This window comes from Protopterus annectens, chromosome 3.part1, assembly GCF_019279795.1.
Source record: "Protopterus annectens isolate FY-2018-M chromosome 3.part1, PAN1.0, whole genome shotgun sequence".
Taxonomy (NCBI): Eukaryota; Metazoa; Chordata; order Ceratodontiformes; family Protopteridae; genus Protopterus; species Protopterus annectens.
Window position 1 is genome coordinate 479244039 of NC_056732.1, and position 21973 is coordinate 479266011.

Here is a 21973-nt window from a genome sequence, read left to right on the forward strand (position 1 = left end):
TTGGATGTGTTAATTTTAATATCATGTTTATGTGATATCAAAGTTTTATATTGGAAGGCTGAGTGAGGGTGCTTGCTTTTTTGGTTGTTGGAATCTAATTTACGCCAGAGTAACCCCCTCCCTTGCCAGTAGCCCCTTACTACCACAAATCTACCATTATTATCCTTTTTCCTCTGCTTTCACTATTGGAGCATTATTACAGACATTTTTCTATGTAAATGTAAGAGAAAACATCTCAACATGCCTATCTTATAATCAGTGCACTTTTATGCCCCATCCCCCACCCCTACAGCCCAATGTTGGAGGTGTGATGGGGAAGAAAGAGATAAATGGGAACATATTTTCTGGGAGTGTGGTGAATTGGCAGGATTTAAGGATTCCCTGCGGGATGCACTGTCAGAGATGCTGGGTGGGCCAATTGGTCTGATGAGAGAGATGATTTTTCTGAGTTATGATACAGAATAGGAATTGCCTAGACATGCCTGGGATTCAATAACACCTACACTAAATGTACACTGTTCTAAGTGAACAGACAACACAGACATAACTCACACCTTCTTCCTCCTAATTTTAGGTTTCCTACTGATATTCTTGCAGCTTTAAATATTGACAGACATTCATAAAGGTTACCACAAAGTGTAGACTACATGTGCACTTACTATAATATTTCTGAGTGACTAGAAAGCACATAAATATGATAAGAATTTTATTGAATACATATCATGCACACTCAGTGTAGGCTTTATTGAATCTGACCCATGGTAAGGCCTTGCTGTGTCTAATAATGCTGGCTGCCAAAAAATCAGTTACTAGAAAATGGAAATCAAAATCTAAACCAACTGTACTAGAAGTAGTGAATGTAGTAACAGAAATTAAATAATGGAATTAAGATTTTTAGTAAAGAGTAGCAAACTACACAGAAACAATTGGAATTGTGGGAACAATACATACAAGGGAGGAATGAGGTTTAAAAGGTGGCACAACTTAAATGAGCTATGTAATGTTTGACTGAAAAAGACTGGGTAGATTATAAGTTATGCATTATGTTTGCAACTGGGTGTGTGTCAGTATGGTTTGTGATGAAAACTGGATTTATAGCACATGTATTCTGGCTAGTTCAGAAACACAGTTACTAAGGGAAGTACAGACTGCAAAAAGTGCATCACCAAATTCAGCCATTTGAAAGACACAGACCTACAAGTATATGCTGTGATAACTGGGATTCATTTGCAGAGTGATTTATTAAAACTATATCTGCTAAGTGGAGGTTGCAAGACAAGAAAAGTTTACTACAAAGCAGTGCAAAGAGAAGCAGTCTTAAGTACTATCAAATTATACAGCTGTGTGTTGGTACAGACTGAAGCATTTACCTTTACCCCACATTAATTCAGTGGGTGACTTTTTTGTCATATAAAAAATTCTTAGTGAAGTAAATGAGTATAAGTTGAATAGCAAATTAGCTTGATTGGGAAAAGCCCGTTAAAAATAATCACACAAAAAAACAGTTTTATTTATTTTTATTTTATTTGAAGTTTGTTTGCCAGGATGGTCCATTGGGCCAAGTGAACCCATTTTCAATGGAGTCCTGGGGAGAAAAACTCCATAGGTACAATATCAAGTAACAATATATAAAAGTAATACAATAGCATAATGTCAGGAAAAGAATAAAATTAAAATAAAATAAAATAAAGTAAAAAGAAAATACAATACAATAATGCAATAAAATTAAAGTAAAATACAAAACAATATTGTAATAGTATGTAAGATTGAACAGAAGAGTACATATAAGCATGTGAGAATGTTAATACAGCAGGAAAGTTTACTACAAAGCAGTGCAGAGAAGCAGTCTTAAGTACTAAGTACATGTAGGTGGAAAAATGGAAACTGATACACTTAGAAAAGCGGCTGTGCTCAAAACTCTTTAAAAACAATCACTTTTATTGAAATACAATAAAATGGAGTGCTTTTGTCCCTACAAACCTGGGACTTCATCAGAATTGAATAAACAACAAAGACAGTTCTCTTCAAGTTTTAAAGCCTGATAAAGGAGGGCACGGTTTTGTTCAACTCTTTTGAGTATGTAAAAGCCATGTTTGAGTTATTAAATGATGAAGATACTTATACTGTATCTTTCATTAACAAAATAAACATAAGCTACCAAAGAATAGATTTTTTTAAGAATACCTTATAGATCAAATGATATCTTTTGACACTTATAATTTTTTAATGGTCAAAACCCCTAAAATAGCAAACTTGTTTGGAATTACTAAGGTTCACAAAGACCCCATAAATGCCCCATTTAGGCCTATAGTTTCAGGGAGGAGTTCTAAAACATACCCAACAGGGGTTATTATTGACAGGTCCTTTAAACACTTTTTAAGTGGAATTCAACAAATAAAAAAAATTGTGGGATTTTCTGGGACAATTGAAAAAAAGAGATTTGGTCTAGGGACCTGATTTTTTTTTTAACAATAGATGTAGTGGACCTTTTTACATCCATTCCCAAGAATGAAGGCTTGGAACATTTTAGGAACAGTTTAAATACACATCTTTATGTAATTATCAGACCAATTTTATGGTAGAGTTAATGAGTTTAGTGTTGGATTTTAACTTTATTTACATTGAAGGAGAATATTACAGGCAAATTAAGGGGGTAACAATGAGGACCTCATGTGCCCTTATATTTATACATATTTAGCTTTAACTGATTGGGAATCTTTACATATTTTTAATGGGCCTTTTTTAATTACATTAAGCTATACGTAACATTTTTGGACGACGTGGTTCTTTTGTGAAAGGGTCTTGGGGCAATAATAATGGACTTTTTGAATTATTTAAACCAATCGTCCAATTTTCTGTGTTTTACATACAATTTTAGTGAAAAGGGTATTTAGTACCTTGATACTTTTATTGAATATGGTATGGAAGGTTTTAAATCTAGAATTGTTTAGAAAGCCCACCTTCAGTAACAGCTATTTAGAATATTCTAGTTGCCACCTGAATATATAAAAGTATTTTAAGAGGTCAGTGTATAAGGGTCGCAAGAATGACATCTTGCTATGCAGAAGCTTATAAGGAGATAACATTTATTGGTCAGATGTTTTTAGAATGAGGTTAGCCCTTCGCTTCAGTTCAAGATACCTGCAACTATGTCAAATCACAATGGGGGGAAAAATACAAACCATTATTGGGGGAAAATAATATAGAAGAAAGGAAAGAAAAAAATGCAACCAGTTATGACAGATCCCTAGTGGTTCAATATGGCCCTTATTCGAAGGTGATAAAAGTGATAGTTAATATAAATTGGAATATCATTAGGGGCAATCCACAATAGCAAGAAAATAGTGGAGGTGAACCCAGCTTTGTATACAAGACAGGCAGGAATTTAATAGTAGAATCTGGTAAATGTGGAAACCAAAAGAAGCTGAATTTGAATGAGAAGGGAATGTCAAAATGTGGTGCCTGCCCCCAATGTCCTTATATTTTAGAAGGTAATAAGTTAGGCTCGGGCAATGAAGTGAAAACTGTAGTATGGTTTGCAAAAGTGAATTGTCAAACCAAAAACATTGTGTACCTTGCAGTTTGCAGTAGCTGTTTGGCATTTTGTGTAGGCAAAATGGAAAGGTGCTTTAGAAAAAGAGTATAATAACACCATTATAGTATGAATAAACATGATGAAAAAATGCCCTATATAAGCATTCCACATTATGTCATTATTTTAATAAGTTTAGATTTGCTATATTAGAGCATGTCAAAATTGATCCCAGAGAGGGAGACATAAAAAACAGGTTAGAAGGAAGGGAAGTGGTTTGGCAGGTGAAATTGCAAGCACAGATCCCACTGGGGATCAGTGACAAAATATTTTTACAGCCATTTTTATATAAAAGGTTCTTACAGTTTTTATAGAGATTCCCTCATTTGCTGCATGTTTTTAAATTTATTTATGTTAAATATATACTTTTTTAACTCATTTATAAAAAAAACCTTTTCCCCCATAACATTGTTTAGTCTTTGTGTGGTTTATAAAATGCTTTTAACATTAATTAATGGTTGATGGCTTATTTGAATAATAAAGTGTTCTGTCACTTTAATTTATTCATGGTATTTTAGGTCTAAGCCTTGTTTAAGCAAGACCAACTGTTGTTTATTCAGTTCTGATGAAGCCCCAGGTTTGTAGGGATGAAATTTTTGGTAATTCAATAAAAGTGATTGTTTTTAAAGAGTTTTGAGCATGGCCACTTTCTAAGTGCATCCGTTTCCATTTTCTACCTGTTTGTATTTTTGTGATTTGTTGGTTTACTTTCGTACACCCTAGTTTATTTTATTTAGTTCCATTAAAAATAATCCAAAAGAACACAGTTAAAATGGCCCAGACAGTACAGTTTCCACACACAAGTGGAAAACAAAAGGTTGTAATTAAAGTTGCCAAGGAAAGAAAATAGCTTTCTAATCATACAGCCATTAAGCCCTTCAGATCCTTGGCTTAATTTTTTTTCTTTCCTAGGTAGGTCTGTTGTTTTTAAACTGAATGTTCAGAAGGGTATATAAACAAAAATAGATTGGATAGTAAAAACATAGTTTGCTCATTTTCTTGTTTTAAAACTTCAGGCCCAACAATAAAATGGTCCTCATTCTGCTGTACTGTGCTGTACTATATTGTACTGACAAAGCCTAGGGTGGACCATAAATGGAAAAGTGACCATTTATGCTTTGATCTTTAAAGCAGGGTCACTAGTTTTAGTATATAGGAAAGCATGCAGACTGCAAAGGTTTTTAACCTTATTTATGTAGATGCACTTCCTTCAGTAGCATTTGTTTCTTATTCCAATGTTGCTGTTCATCATAATTGAACCACTTTGACACTGAAGTATAAAGTTTCGGCTCACATTATTAATTTAATTTATTATTATTATTATTATTATTATTATTATTATTATTATTATTATTGTTCTTGTTGTTATTATTGTTATTATTATTATTATTATAGTTGGTTAATGTAGTTAGTCAGACTGAAGCAGGTGTTCATATTCTGGGAAGAAAAGGGAAACAAGTACCACATCCATGACACGTGTATGAACAAATTTTGGAATCTGAGCATAAGCTTTTTGCTTGAGGCAACAGCTCTAACATGTACACCACTGAAAAGGGTAGAGACATGGATAAAAGTTCTGTGACACATAGGTATAGATATAGACAGTTTATTCATCTTAATTTGTATTATAGTAATTAACTATCTTGAGCAGTATGTGTTTAGGTTGTGGCAGAAATATAATTTTCCATATTGAAAAAAAAAAAACAGAAGAATATAGGTAAAACACACAAACTTCACCCAGGCACTAGAACTGAGCATTACAAAATGTAGCAATTGTAACTACTATGACCCCTTGTTACACTTCTTCTTCTTCTTTCGACTTTTCCCAGTTAGGGGTTGCCACAGTGGATGACCTGTCCGCTCATGACTGGCAATGGACTTTTACGGAGTTAAGTTGTCAGCCCAGCACCCAACTTTCCACAGAAGGCAAACACACACACATGCCTAGGGCCAATTTAGAGTGTCCAGTCCAGTTACAGCATGTCTTTGGGATGTGGGAGGAAACTGGAGCACCTGGAGGAAACCCATACGACCACAGGGAGGACATGCAGACTCCACACAGAAGGTACCTCAGCTGAGGATCAAACCAGAGAACCTCTTGCTGTGAGACAGCAATGCTAACCGCTGCACCACCGTGGCTGCCCTTATGACCCCTTGCTAGTTTCCAAACATTTTAAGAAGATATCTCTTGTTTGTTTTGTTTTTTTTCTTTCTCACCAGTGACATTACATAACAAAATGCCTGCATATTTTTGATGAAACACTAGAAGTGCTGATTATAGAAACAAAGTCAAGGCTCATTAAAAAGCTTTTAACTAGAAGAGAAAGTCTGACAAAGGGTTCAGTGGGACTCTCATGTAATAAGATGTATGTATCTTGGGATATATTGAACAGAAGGTGCCTTTGCTATGGTGAGCTGTGAGTATCATTTTAATACTTTTTTTATTGCAGCTTTGATGATAATTAATAACTACAGCTGTAGCCCTTGGGTGTTCTTATTTTTTACAGTGTGTATATCTGATGTGATGGATTACAGGATCATTGGGATTACAATGTAACTGAGTCATGTGATCATTTACGCTTTGCCATTACCTGCTCTCACAATGAGCCCCCTTCTCTCAAGGAGGCCAGGCCTGTTCTATTCATGAATATCCATAAAATCATCAAATTTATGGTTGAAGAAAGATAAAGAATCATACTGTTTAATATGCAGTGAGAATCTGTTCCAGAGGTTGGCAAAGTGCTACGTATATCTCCAGCAATTTTATTTAACTGTTGGTGAAGATTTAGATCCCTGGGTATTTTGTTTGTGGGACTATTTATTTTATGAAGATACAAAAAGTCCAGAAATGTAAGGCCCTAATGGCTTGGAAGTAAAGGCAGAGCTTTCCTCTCAGGAGTCTATAATATACATAAAACAGTGACAGTGTTCCCAGTCTTTCCTGATAGCTTAGTGTTGTTAAGCCAGCTATCTTCAGTGTTAGGGACCTCTGCATTTTTTCTAGTTGATTGATATGTCTAGTCAGGGACATCCAAAGGGGCCATTGTAATCTGGCTTAATCTTTGCTGAGTATAATGAAAAAATTATGATATTCTGCTAGCAGTTAGTTGCACAAGATAGAAAGATTTCCTGAGTACTGTACAGCCATCCAGTCACCCACAACCCCTTTTTCCCACTTTTTGCACATGTGTTGGGGTATCAGTTCAGTAGTGACAATCCTCTAGAGCCAAGGTATACGCCGCTAGGTGGCTCTCTCTACCGCAGTAATTCTTCCACACCACACACTCACAGGCACACTCACCCCTATGGCCCAGTTAGACTGTCCAATCCATCTACTGCATGTCTTTGAAATGTAGGAGGAAAGTGGAGTACTGTCATTATCTGGTGATCAAAAGAGTTGTCAACCTACTTTCAATGTTATCTAACAGCATTCTCATTTAGGAGGTGGGAACTCTTGATTTTGTGTGATGAAGGGAGAGGTACTATATCAAATGTGGTATTGTTACATTTTTATTAGCTTTTAATTTAAGCAAATTATTTCCATATCAGGTAGAAACAAGGGTAAGTTCTTGTTGAAGGGCTTGAGTGCAGAGGGTGACTTGACAATGACTCCCAGTTTAGAGTCATGCATAGCTTGGTTAGCCAGAGATCTTGATTAATGGTTTGGAGATCAGAAATGTAAAGACTAAACAAAAGGAATCCTGACACAGAACCTTGTGGGATGCCACTCACTGCCTTCATACTATGTAATGATGATCCTACTATCTGGACATTGTGGGCTCTCTCCTTTAACCAGTTTGTTATCCATCTTAATTTATAGGGATGTATTTGTAAGGCACATGACTTACTAATGATGGAACCATGGGAATTGTGTTAAATGCTTTATGCAGATCAAGAAATGCAGTGTGGATGGCATGGCCCTGTCAACAGCTTGTATTATATTGCAAAGAAGTTACCAGATTCATTAAGCAGGATTTGCCCTTTACAAAGCCATATTCCTGTGAGTCTGGTTTGGTGAGGTTTCTAATGTCATAATTTATTACGTCAGTTATAATATGTTGCATGGCTTTGCATGTAAGACTTGGTAGGCTGATGGGGCTATTATTACTACGGTCACTAGTGGTGCTACCCTTATAATGTGGCATCACCACTGCCATACACCAAAACTCAGGGACAAAGCCAGTGGCTAAACTTAGGTTAACTAGTTTGAGTGGATCAGCTAGAGCCTGTTTAGTGCTATTTATTAAACAGACAGGTGTATTATCAGGTCCCATGAAGGAGGTATTTTTGTTTTTATAGGATACCTTTACTATACGTTCCTTAGTGATGATGGGGGTGGAGGCTGAGAGCCACCCATCTAAGAGATGTAGGCACATTTTTATACAGGGTACACATCTCTTTTTCCCCAAGAATTGTATACTATAGTCTCTGTTTCAGGGTTTTAAGTTGATGAAATGAATGTTTCTGGTCATCTACAAATGACTACATTATTATCTCCTAGGAATAAAGCTGGAGATTTATGAAAAATAACAGTAACAGAGCCTAACGTTATCTGGAACAGTAACACAATGCAATAAATGGTTAACGAATATAAACTAATGTCAGTAACAGTACATGGCTGGATTTTCAGTGTTTGTATTAAAATAAACCTTTTGCTTCTATTTACAGTACCCAGTTTAGTTTTCCATGTTTAATTTTAACATTTTTGATTAGTATGCACTATACATTGTTTTGTTTCCTATATACTTTTACTTTGAATTATACCAGACAGTACTGATTACTTTTCCCTTGGAATTAACTTTTAATTATGTAATGTTGCAAGAGATGCATCATAAACCATGTCTAATCAGAATTTCTTTCTCAGGATATGCTCTGACATATATTCTGAAACATAGCTTCAAACCTGAAGCTGGAGCCAGACCTGGAGTGCCAAAAATTGGTATACTGGTTACAGATGGGAAATCTCAGGATGATGTCATACCTCCTGCCAAGAGCTTACGCGATGCTGGCATTGAACTCTTTGCTATTGGTATGATTTTTTTGTTATAACTAAGCTAATTTTAATAGTGTTTAAAGTTGGTCATGTATATAAATTAGTGCAGCACTGTAAGTCCAATTATTCATTAAAGTATTTTCATTCTTATGAATTTTGATGTTTCATTTTCAAAGAAATGCTTCATGTATTTATCTTTCGCCGTCTCTTACACCACCACTTCTTTATCCCATATTCAGCATAGTTGCACATTATAGCCAAGTATTACTGACTTTTTTATACTGGTAAAATGTGAGTTCCTTGTGCAGTCCCTCCTATAGTCCTAGGAGAGACAGTGTGAGTGCCTAACAATGTAGCATATGAGTTGAGAGCAAAGTTATTCACCTGTTAGTCTAAATACATATACATTTCTGATTAATTCTAGAGGCTTGCTTGGCACAGAGCTTATTAGTTCATGCTTTCTTCAGTGAAGGTTTTGTTTTTTTTTTTAATTTTGGTAAAAAAAAATAACACTGCCATTTTGGAAGTTAATGATAAAGTAAAAAATTAAATATGCAGTGTAACAAATGTTTAGCCAGTTTTAATCAGAAATTAAGTATGCAATGTAACAAATATTTAGTCAATTTAAGTGCTGATTTCTTCATTTAGTTTGTGTTTTGACTGCATTGTCAATTAGACTGAGTCCATTTTTAGTGACTCGCAAGGCAGAAAAGTTCCTAATGGAAAAATAAGGCACAAATAAACAACTAAACGTTCAAGCAGATTAGATATATATAACTACACAGAATGAGAATAATAAAAAACAAGTCAAATTTAGTGTAACTTGAAATGCCATGTCCTTGCCTTTTTACATAGAGATCCAATACAGATTTTCAAGCACCACACAGACATGCAAACAGGAGGTCTTCTCTGGTAATGAGCATCTGTATTATGTTGCTTTAATGAGATGCAATAAACTCAGACCCGAAAGGCACCTCATTGTTAGTCATCATAGTTAGAACAGAAAGCTGTCACATTCCTTAATTAAGGTGTTTCAGCAGAGAGGAACAATGACATACCCAGTGAATCTGCTCTTGGATCTATTATGAGTCCATAAAGCTAACAAGTTTGTAAAACAATTCTATGGAAATCGCTCACAACTAACATACTGAGTGTGTCTGTACTTGAAACACATGTAATCCAGAGTGTGCAGTTATCAGCAGAGAAGACAAAGAAGAGGAATGCAAAGGTGTTTTTCAAGGATGACTCTTCTCTCATGTGGGGACTATACATGTCACTTTTTATTTACATTACAAGGTTCTTGCATCTCAGAGAAAGAGTAAGCAGTGACAGGCAGAGAAGAAAACTGCATCAGTTTTATGCTTGGAGGCTGCCTGCTTGGAGATGCTAAAATACAATGCACTTTAAGCACCATGTTATATGAATGTGATGCAAGAAGCAGGACATGAACAGCTGCTGCTTTTGTTTCAACAAGAAACATCTTTATTGAATTATCACTTATAATACAGGTAATACATTTGTATCAATGGAAACAAACTATACTGACATATTTTCAGTTGCAAACATTAAGCATCACTTATAATCTATCCAGTCATTGTCAGGTAGACATTACAAAGCTCATTCAATCCTGCCTTCTCTTAATCACAATTCCTCCTGTAAAACATTATTCTGCATGTATTTTTACCATAATTCTCTTTTTTCTATGAAATTTGATCCCACCTTTTCTAAAGATTCCACATTCAGTTCTTTTTTCTCTGTTACTATGTTCTCTACTTCTAATAATGCGTGTTTAGACTTTGATTTCCATTTTCTAGTAATTGCTTTTTTTGGCAGCCACGAGAATTAAATTCAGCAAGACCCTTACTCTGTCTAAGCAATTCAGATTCTGTATCACAGCTCAAAAAATTATTTCCTTAGTTACACCAATTTGTTCACCCAGTATTTTTGACAGAGTAGCCTGCAGGGAATGTTTAAATTCTGCCAACTCATTATACTTGTTAAAAACATGCTCCCAATAACCTTTTTCCTCCCCATCACACCTCCAACATTTGCAATCTATCTGAAAAAAAAACGGAGTCTGCTTGGGGTATAAAAATAATTATCCAAACAATTCAAAGCAAATATACTAAATCTTCTAGATTTTGTTGCATATTTGGGAACCATGCATATATCCTCCCATTGTTTGCAAATTGCATATCCAGTCTCTCTTCCTAATCCTTTCTAATCTCCTCTTATTGATTCTTATACTTATCATGCAATATTTTCAATGCCATTCTAATTATCCCTTTTTGACAGCAGCTTCAGCTCTTGTTTCTATGAAAAACTTTAAACTCTACGAGTGCTGGTCTTTCACTTAGGATGCCACTATTCCTTTTTCTTTGCCCATACTCAGATATCAGTTCTTGATAGGGAAGGCAATTACTAGACTGCTGTCCAAATTCCATTACCTTTCCTTCTCTAATTATTTGCTGAAAATACCTTGGTTCCTTTGTCAGTTTTCTCCAGTAAATTCCAGCTGCACCTGGCCTATTCTCTGTACCCCTAGTTGCAGTCATCCCTATTGACAGAATCTCCTTTCCACATTCCTGTATTAGGTTAGCTCTCAGAATACTTTCTGCTACTTTATGAATATAATATTCTGTATGGTTATTGTTAATGTTACTGTCCTTAAGGATCTGCATCCAAAATCCCAGCTTCTCCTCATTTCTTGAACTTCCCCCTGTTTTAACATCAGTCCATTCTACTTTGAATTATAGCTTTCTGCTTGTGCTAAGCATAGGAAACTTAACTGTGTAGCATTGAAATACCCCTTCAAATCAGATAATCCCAATCCACCTAGTTCTAATAGAAGAATCAGTTTATCATGTTTGACTCTTATCTTCTTCCCCTCCCAAATAAAATCTTTCAACTTATTAATAATTGCTGTCCACAACTTCTCCTCTGGTTGATAAAAGTATGTCTGACTTGTGTATAAAACTAAAGGGACTAAAAATATTTTCATTGCTTGTATCTTGCTATTCATATTCATATAATAATAGAGCTTCCAATTTCTCATTTTTTTTATATTATCTTTTATTTAGTCTCCCACATATCATTAGCTGCCATACCAGAATCCTTTTTAATCCATCCTCCTAAGTACTTGATTTTATCATGTCCCCATAAATATGAGTATTGCTGAACCAATTTATTTGTGGTTAGATAGTTTACAGATATTGCCTTTGTTTTATCTTCACTAATTTTATGTCATGAAAAGACTTGAAACTGTCTCAGAATGTTCCACAATACTGAAATGGCTTTTTCTGGCTTTGTCAGACACAAAATAGTATCATCTGCAAATAAAGCCAACGTTTCTTGATTGCCATGCTAATTATATATCCTTTAATTTCTGAATCCATTATTTTATTTGCCAGAGGTTCTAAATATAATGCAAATAACAAAGGGAGAAGAGAACACCCCCTGCCTAGTTCCTCTGCTCAAACAGAACTTGTCAAAGAGGACCCCCAGACACACACTTTAATTTTCACCTCTGATCCCTTATATATCCTCCTAATCAACCTTAATATTTTATCAGGGAACTCAAAGGCTTCCATTGCTTACTCATAAAATTTAGCTTGCTCTGTTGAATGCTTTCTTTCTGTCTCTCTCTATCAAGACCCACCAACAACAGTGGTATTTTCTTTAATTTGGTTCTCTCTGAATCATTATTGTTCTATTAACTTTGTTTGCATTCCTTCCGCAAAACCACATTGATCCATATCTATCAATTTTGGCATCACCTTTGCCATTTTTAGCCATTATAAACACAGACACTTTATAATCATGGTTTAGAATTGAAATGGGCATATATGAATCTGGATATGATGGATTTTTACCATCTTTAGGTATTGTAACCGCTACAGCTTTCTTCCAGGATGTTGGTACTTCTTCTCCTTTTAAAATACTGTGAAACAAAACCTTCCAGATTTTCATTACTTTCTTACCTCCTAGCTCCCAAACGTCCACAGGAATGCCTTCTATTCTTTGAGGCTTTCCTGTAGATTGGTTATACATCACATCACCATTTTTATCCAATCTCCTCTAAGCATAATGGATAGTAATTGAGCCTCATCTACCTCTAATCTTTGCATATTTAATTCTTCCATAAACATTTCTGTTTGTGCCTTTTTTTGATTTCAACATTTCTCTACTTTTTACAGATTTTCATATAATTTCTGAAATATTTCTAATACCTGTACAGGATCTATGGTCATTTTCCTTGTTATAGGCTGCCTAAGTTTGGAAACAAACATTTCTACTTTCTGTTGCCAGGGCCATTGTACTAAAAGCTTTTGTGCTCTGGATTTATTATCAAAAAAGAGTTGCTTAACAGCATGTTTTCTAAACTCATTCATATTATCAAGGTAATCCCTTATTTTCTCTTTAGTAGTCTGCAGTTGCACCACTTCTTGTTCTGTGAGATTCCCCCTGTTCTGCAATACTTTAACTTTTGTCAATCCCTGTAAATAATTCTTGTTACTTCTGGGCCATATCTCTCTTTGTTTTATTTCTACCATATTTTTTAACTCCACTTTCATTTTATCCCACTCCCTAGCCATATTTTATGAAATAATTTATATCTTTAGTACTGAATCCTGAATAATTTATACTATTCCTTCTTTAAATTCTTCTCTGTTTAACAGATAGGTGGGGAAGCACCATTGTCTCATTTTTATTTCATTACACTGCATTTTATTTTAGTTATTATTGGTAGGTGATCTGAAATAGTCATTGGATGCATATAAAAACTTTCAATTAAATGCACATGTTCCTGTGAAATATAATTTCTGTCTAGGCTAACCAAGTTTTTGTACCTTGGGGAATAATATGTAAATCCCCTCTGGCCTCCTACTACTGAATTAAAATCTTCCATACCAGATATTTTCATAATTTTCTTCCAAGATCTATCTTCTTTTGTTATATTTTCCCTTTTAGGCTCCCCCCCCCAGATACTTCCTCACTGTTACAAATCAAATTATAGTCCCCACCTATAAGCAATATTCCCTGCTGAAAGCTGATTATTTCTCCCAGAATTTTCTTAAGCTCCATTGTAGTAGTTTTAGGTGGAATATAAACACGTCAGCATAATCCTCCTCCCTTGCCAATAGCCCCTTACTATTACAAGTCTACCATTATTATCTTTTTTCTTCTTCTATCACTATTGCAGCTCCTTTAGCAATTAATATAAGTATTGTCCATTTCCTTTGTTCCAGATATTGTGCTGAATAAACATCCTGAAATCCTTTCTTTATCAACTTCACATACTCATTTCTTTCAAAATGTGTCTCCTGTAGCACAGCTGTTTGAGACCATTCACATTTAAGGATAATATGGAAAGAGTTGTCATTATGATAAAAAAGTTATTATCTCCACCTGTTATGTATAACATCTTTTTTTTGAAAATGTGTAGCTTCAGCTTTTGTGTTGCATGCATATGCTAATGTCTAGCAGGTTGATCTTTTATACAGTTGTTTCTTGTCATATCCATTTGAATATATGTTATATATTACAAGACTTTTTGTTTTAATGAAAACCCTCAAACAAAAAACAAAAACACCCCAGAACCTATTAACTTAATGCAAGCACACATCTTCAAATAATGACGTTTAACCCTCCTATAAGAGCAATTGTCCTAGAATGACAGCTACACTCACAGGCTTGAATTAACCCATGATGAAGGTAATCCATGCTAAGAGACATGGTATAGCATGTGCTGCTTCTTACACTAAGTGCTGTCTGTTTTTGTCTTATGTTTATTCCTCTCCCAAATGCCGAAAACAACTTGAATGCTTTCCAAAAACATCATCTTCCAGCCATTGAAAGAAAAAAAGTATTCTGTTTTTATTATCCTTATCAGCATGTCTCCATAGAGACATGAGAACCAGCTCCACAGTTGCCTTCAGCTAGAAGCTTCTCATGTTGCAGGCTTGTAAGGGTCCTTAAGCCATTAGTGTAGTAATCTCCTATGAAGCTATGAAACCTATGGGGAAAGAGGCAACTGTAAATAAAACAGTTTGTGCTCTTAACAGTATTTTTATAAAACATAACATGTAGTGCATGTTAGAAAGAAAAGCGTTTTCAGTTATTTTTGTGTGTAATAGGGATACTAAACTAAACAGGTTCCTTTGTTTCCTTCTTTCTTTTTTCTTGTTCAGTTTTAAGAAATGTAGGCACTGCAATGTAAAAAGAGAAGAAAGCCTGGATAAAAAAAAACAAGATACCAGTTACTAGACTAATGGCTTAAGAACCCTTACATGCATAGCCAATATAATCTGATTTTACCCAATATATGGCCCCTAAGGGCAAGAGGATGGCATGCGTTTGTGGCTTTACCTTTGAGTGTCGTACAAATTGCCACCCCCCGTTCATAAGGTACATAGGCACTACCCCAGGTGTGAGTTTGCAGTTCCCCATGCATTGCTCCAAACTGTGTTTGAAGAGGGCCAGGGAAGGGCTCTGCTTAATGTGAATAGGAAGCCCGTTCCAAAAAAGGAGCAATCTCTGGGACTCATATCTGTTTCTCTAGCATGTTTTGTTTGAGATGCTGACCAAGTTTAGATCTCTAGATTGGGTGACCCTCATGCTGTTTGACTTGCGGATGTAAAGCAGCTTCATCAGGGCTGGATTTGTGAGTGCCTTACAGGTCAGGCATAGGTCACCCCTTAATAATCATTAGGAGACATATTGGACATGTTGTTTATACCCTATATTTTCTTTGTGAGGAACCTCTAAGGTTGCTCCAGCTGCTGTAAATACATAGTCGAGTACATGCCAAATGGCGCATTGTACTCTATTTTGAGTCTAATGAGGGCTGTGCACAGTGGGACTATAATTTCCTTGTATTTGGATGCCATTTCTTTATTTATAAGTTGTGTTACATAGAAAAACTTCCACGCCACTGTGAACACATGGCCTTCAAAGTTCAGGCTGCTGTCTATTTGTGTACTTAGATCTCTTACCCCGAGTCTAATCTAGGGGTGTGCTATTGATGCTGTAATTTGCAGGGGTATTTGATTTCCCAAAGTCTATGATAATCAGTGGCGGATCCAGGAATTTACAAAGGGGGGGGGCAGTCTGGCTTGTTGACTATCGGGGTAGGAGTGGGAAAGTGAGACACTGGGTTAGGTGGTTGTGGAAAGATCACCTTAAGAAGCTCTGACATCATGTATGGAAAGACAGCAATACACATTCAGTTCTACATGATGTTGCTGTGGATGTGGTAGTAGAAACAGGTAACATGGAACTTTGAAAACAGAAAGTGAAAAACGTTCCTTATAATGAGGTATATTTGAGAGGTATTGCTACTTGTGCTGCTAACTAATGAAAGGAACAGCCTTTATCACTGGTTTTTAGTGCATGAAGTGGCCTGAAATAAAAAGCAAGGCAAAAAAAAAAGAAAACAGCATTTTCAACGGAAATTGATAGTCTGTGGTTGCTGCACTGTTTTTTTTTTATATTATTTGATTACTTACTGTGCCTAGGCAAAATAGTATACTGCGAATCAGCAGGGGAAATGGTCACACCGCATTTTTTTGTATGTAGTTAAATGCTGTGTAATTGCAATCTTGTTTTGGCCCTTCAAGTTATAGCCCCAGATCAGAGATATTTTAAATATTGGTACCACTGGCATAGAAAGATAACAGAATAATAGGAGCTGACTGCATTTTGTGAAGTAAAGGAAAACTGCAAGTATAGTAATGATCTTTAGTTGTTAAATGAACAACAGTTTTCAAAAAAAAATACATTAAATAAAGACATAAACAAATAAATGCATAAGTAAACAAACAATAAAAAGTAAATCAGTTAAGAAGGCCATAGTAAAAGTTTGAGCCCAAATTTTTAGGCTTATGAAAATCAAGGCACAGATGATGTGATAATAAAACAGATTTCTGAAATTGAAAACAGATAAAATAGGTTATCTTCATATCATGATAGGACTCTTCTTATAAAGTCACTCTAGTAGGTGGAATAAACCCATATGCTTAATACCATAGTATTGCTGACAACATAATGTGCAAAATAAGTTGTCACCAGCCACTAAAGTAAAGATTAAAAAAAGGTTGTTCATGGGAATTTTGCTTCTGAAACTTAGAGGTTATTAGCATATCTTGAAACATAACTGATGGAGTGGTACATAACTAAAGTAATCTAGTACAGATTATTAGAAATGCACTTACACAGTCATCAAACTGGTGTCTTTGGTTTAAACAGTTTTATGTGTACAGATCATACAGACACCAGTCAAACTTGCTACAGAAGTAACATTCAATAATGGTAGATGCTGTGCCAGTGGCTGCACATGACTGTCGTGGGAGGGTGCTTTTACATGCTAAGTGGGTTTTTTTGCTTCATATTCTATTTTGGAGGTGACGCATTTTTTGCTACCACAGATATTATTCTCTAGCAAAGCTGTATTGTGATTGGAATTTGAGGGTTAATAAAAACAAAGCCTCAAGAGTCCAGTAGCAAAGACTTCAGACTGATCAAACCATGCTATTCGTGCACACCCCAACATCAGGGGTGCCAAAAGATGCTGAAGGTTGGGGAGCAGAGGTTCAGAAGGGTACTTGGTGACTCTAACAAGTCATTTTTTTTAAATATTTGCTTTGATAAAATAGCATACATGTGATATACAGCTGAAGTTGCATTAAAATAATTCCACTGAAATTTCATATAAAATTACAGAATTATTTTAGTGCCTTTCTTTACTCCATTCCATGTCTGAGTGATGCACATATTTTCACATGAATGTATGGTCTTATTTATTTATTTATTTTTAATCATTTTTTGACCGGGTTAGTCCCATTAGACTTGTGGCTTTTTTCAGGGGAAACCCAAGGCGGTAAGTACACTACTAGGGGAACACCTACACTTTTTGATAGGTGCCATGGGATCTTTTACTTACACCTGAGCTACCACCAACTCAAGCAGATGGAACCTCACTTTGATATCTCATTCCAAGGATGACACACTCATCTTGGTGTGGGAATAGAACCCACAGCCTTCCACACAAAAGGTGGGCATGCTACCTCTTGAATTACTGAAGCTGCACCTTTCTGATACTGTTGTATACTCTTCACACTGCTAGTCTGTGTGGCAGGAACTTGGATGAATACAAAAATGTGAGACTGCAGGATTAACAGGCAACATTAGAAAAATACCTGGACTCCGCTGTGGCATCTGAATATTGCAATACTCTGTCTGGTATTTAAATATTGCAATACTCAAACTATATTGTGTTAAACAACATCTGTAATTGCCGAATAGCTGGAACTCTGTGGTTTCATTCTGTTTCTGGCCGTGGTCTTAGCAGCTCAGTATACACTTTATATTATGAAACTGAAAATAGCCAAACTACATACCTTGGCTATTTCCAAATTCATATCAGGGTGTACAGTGGGCTGTCAGTACTATAATTAGAATTAGACTGAAAACATATCTTCCATGCTTCTACTTTGTTTGGCATGTCCAAGCATTTTGGGGTTAATACACACTGCATTTGTTCTTTTAATCAACCTCAGAACCAATCAATCACAGACTTTTTGCTACCAAAATCTGCATTACAAGCTTTCAGAACTACTAGTATTTAACTTGTAGAAAGCAATAAATAAAACATAATTCAAATTTGCATACAGACATTTTGGGTTATAGAAGCAAAACAATCGTTTAACAATTAAAAATTGTAAATGGAGAAATCATACATACCATTATCACAGTTCCACTTGAAAATACAGCTACTGATACACTATCATTATTATAATTCCACTTGATTTCATTTATAAAAGTAGTAATGACAGCAAACTCCAGCAAAACAACAGCAGTACTTGGAAGGGCATAAAACCGTCCAAGTAAAGTCCACTGTTGAATAACTAACCTTTCAAAAATAGTAGAAGAGAGTAACAAAACAGTATTGCATTGATATTTATTAAGCAGTGGCAGAAACTTTTCCAGAATCCAAAGACTACTTGCCTGGATCAAGCAATTGCTACTCTGCTGTACGGTATAGTGGTTTAGGGCTCTGTTTAGTCAATGATAAAGAGAAGTCTTGCAGCTTGCAAAATTTGGGTTTAGATAAACCTTCTGGCATCTGTTAATTCAAATCATGGGGGAGCCATGCCTTGCTTGGATGCTTGCTTTAAAGTAATCAGTTATGTACAAACATATAATAAGTAATATGATCACAGGAAGCTCACGCACATGCACACTTAGGGCGACCATTAAATCACCCATATCATGCTTGTAGGATATAGAAGGAAACTGGAATATCTGGCAAAAAAACATATACAGGGATGATTTACAAGATCTCCACAGGAGCTTCCCCGAATAAAAACTATATAAACTAAACTGGAGAAGTACAGTGAACCAACAATACTAACTGGTATGTCACAATCAGAAAAATCTTGGCATCAACGGCAGCTAGTATTATCCTCCCAATTCCAAATTCATGTATTCTTGCTCTATACATTACTGCTGATCTTTGTCTTCTTTCGGTTGCTCCCATTAGGGGTTGCCACAGCAGATTACCTGTTTCCATTTTTTCCTGTCCTCTGCATCTTGCTCTGTCACACCAACCACCTGCATGTCCTTTCTCACCACAGCCATAAACCTTATCTTTGGCCTTTCTCTTTTCCAGTAACATGGAAGCTTCATCCTTAGCATCTTTTTCCCAATACACTCTGCATCCCTCCTCAGCACATGTCCAAACCAATGTAATCTTGCCTCTCTGGCTTTGTCTCCAAACCTTCCAACCTGGGCTGACCCTCTAATATACTTATTCCTAATCCTGTCCATCCTTGTCACACCCAGTGCAAATCTTAGCATCTTCAACTCTGCCACATCAAGCTCTGACTCCTGCCTTTTTGTCAATGCCACTGTCGTCAACCCATATAACATAGCTGGTCTCACTACCCTCTTGTAGACCTTCCCTTTCACTCTTACTGGTACTCATCTGTCACAAATCACTCCTGACACTCTTCTCCACCCACTCCATCCTGCCTGTACTCTCTTCTTCACCTCTCTTCCACACTCACCATTACTCTGAACTGTTGATCCCAAGTATTTAAACTCATCCATCTTCGCAACCTCTACTCCCTGCATCCTCACCATTCCTCTATCCTCCCTCTCATTCACACACATATATTCTATCTTAGTCCTGCTGACCTTCATTCCTCTTCTCTCTAGAGCATATCTCCACCTCTCCAGGGTCTCCTCCACCTGTTCCCTACTCTCACTGCAGATCACAATGTCATCTGCAAACTTCATAATCCATGGTTGATATTGTTTGATTTTACCTGTTCTGTCTGGCATGAGTAGAAGTGATTTTTTTTCTCTAAATGTTTAGTATTTATACAATAACTGACCCCTGAACTGCTGAGCATTATAGATACTTTCTGGTGCTTTTCTTGGAGTTTGTTTTTAAACAACATTTTCACCTGTCTTTCTCTTCAACTTTCCTTTTCTCATGCATTATTTCAACACACCCTAAAAGGCCAAGAGAGCACAGTAAGAACTGTAGAATAAATAGCTAAATTAACCTAGTTGTCTGGGGATGGTTACAGGGTTATGATTGTTCTGAGGTGCATTTAATTTTTTTTAACCATTGACTTACAAAAACATGAGTAAGAAAAAAAGTCAATATTTTTCTTTCAATTAAGAAATGGACTGTTTCTGACAAAATAACAGTTCATAATAAATTGAGAGGACAAATATTAATGAGAATACACGTCGTATTTTGGAGTAGTACCTGCCTCCCTACTCCTCCCCTAAAAAATGGTCACTTTTTTGTATATTCCTCTACTTTTACTTTGCAATGAAAGTCAAGGCACAAATGGCTGCAGTTATACTTCAGCTGACCACTGCCAAACATCTATACAGCATGTCTGTTTAACCTTGCCTCCAAAAAGACATCCACCTTCTGTGTACCAATCCATTGTCAACAGTGGGATGAAAGTGAAAGTTAAACAGAATGCAGTAACATACTTCATGCTGTTGCTGTCATACCCATATAAACAGCATGTTTCCTTATACCTACTACAAAAAATTTAGCCATCTGTATACAGATCTAATGTCTGACTGAGAAGAAGGTGGGGAAAAATAATGTTCACAGCAGTGTAGCCCAAGTTGTTGCACTTAAACACACTGACCCAACAACACACTGACCCTACATAATCTATAACAACCTTCTGTGCATACCTTTGAGATCTGTAATGAAAGTTAAACAAATAATAAAATCACCATCCCCCCAAAACAGACACACACACACACACACACACACACACACACACACACACACACACACACACACACACACACACACAGACACACACACATGCACATACACGCCTGCTCACGCACCCACACACACACGCACACACTACATCAATCTTTTGTGCACACCTCTGAGCAGGCTTGGTTTTAGACTCTACGATATTCAGAGCAGAGGTTACACTCATATAGCCTGGGATGTGGGGGCCACCAGGTTGCCAAAAGCTCTTGAGAGTCTGACTGTTAGATGGTGCATTTATGGCGTTATATTTGAAAGATAGTTACTTGATAAATTTTCTTTTTTTTCTTTTTCACTTGCTAATTTTTTTTACTGCTATGCAAAAGAGCGGTTCCACAGATAAAATATGTGACATTATTTTTGATCTCACACTTAAATCCACAAATGCTCACATACTGAAACTACCCATAAAAGTCACCACTGTCAGTAGATGCATGCACACATACTCATACAGATAGATGCATGCCAATGCACCTATGTCATAGCTTTGAGGTGCTGGAGGAACCAAAGTATATGGATAAACTGACACAGAGTCAGGAAAGGCATGCAAACTCCACAAAGAAGAAGCCACACTCAAGAACTCAACTATAGCCAAGTGCTAAGATGATAGCAATACTACTCACTGTACCACTGTGCCAATGCGCAGTTGTTTTCATACACATCCTGCTCTTGGCAGACCCTTGGAGATAGACACTTATGTGCAATGCTGATGCTTGTGATGTAACAGGAAACAAATCACAGCCAACTTGTTACTTTTAAATGCAATCATATAAAACTAACTTTATACTGATTTCAACAAATATTATACATTATGTGATGCTAATACTGCTACAACAAATCAGTGAGTGCTGATTAACAGTAATCAAACAACAGCAGGGATGAGTCACTTTTTTTCACAGTAAGCCTCTATACCAATCAATTACAGTTACTATACTGATTCTGTACACCTCAAATATCTGATTGTGAAAAAATAACAACAATCATAGTCAAAGTAATGTGCTTCAAGTTAGTTACTTCCACACAGAAACGTATTCCATCTTACATCATGCAAACTCACAACAGTCCTGCA

At 36.1% G+C, this 21973-nt stretch overlaps 1 protein-coding gene across 2 annotated transcripts in view; it reads left to right on the forward strand.

The window, feature by feature from the left end:
* The window catches only part of COL14A1 (collagen type XIV alpha 1 chain), a gene marked incomplete at its 3' end in the record, with an annotated part of 1869522 nt that overhangs the window by 445895 nt on the left and 1401654 nt on the right, over positions 1-21973 (forward strand). For both annotated transcript variants that reach the window (XM_044066920.1, XM_044066919.1), the window contains 1 exon segment: positions 8457-8621. In XM_044066920.1, coding sequence (XP_043922855.1) covers positions 8457-8621 — 165 coding nt within the window.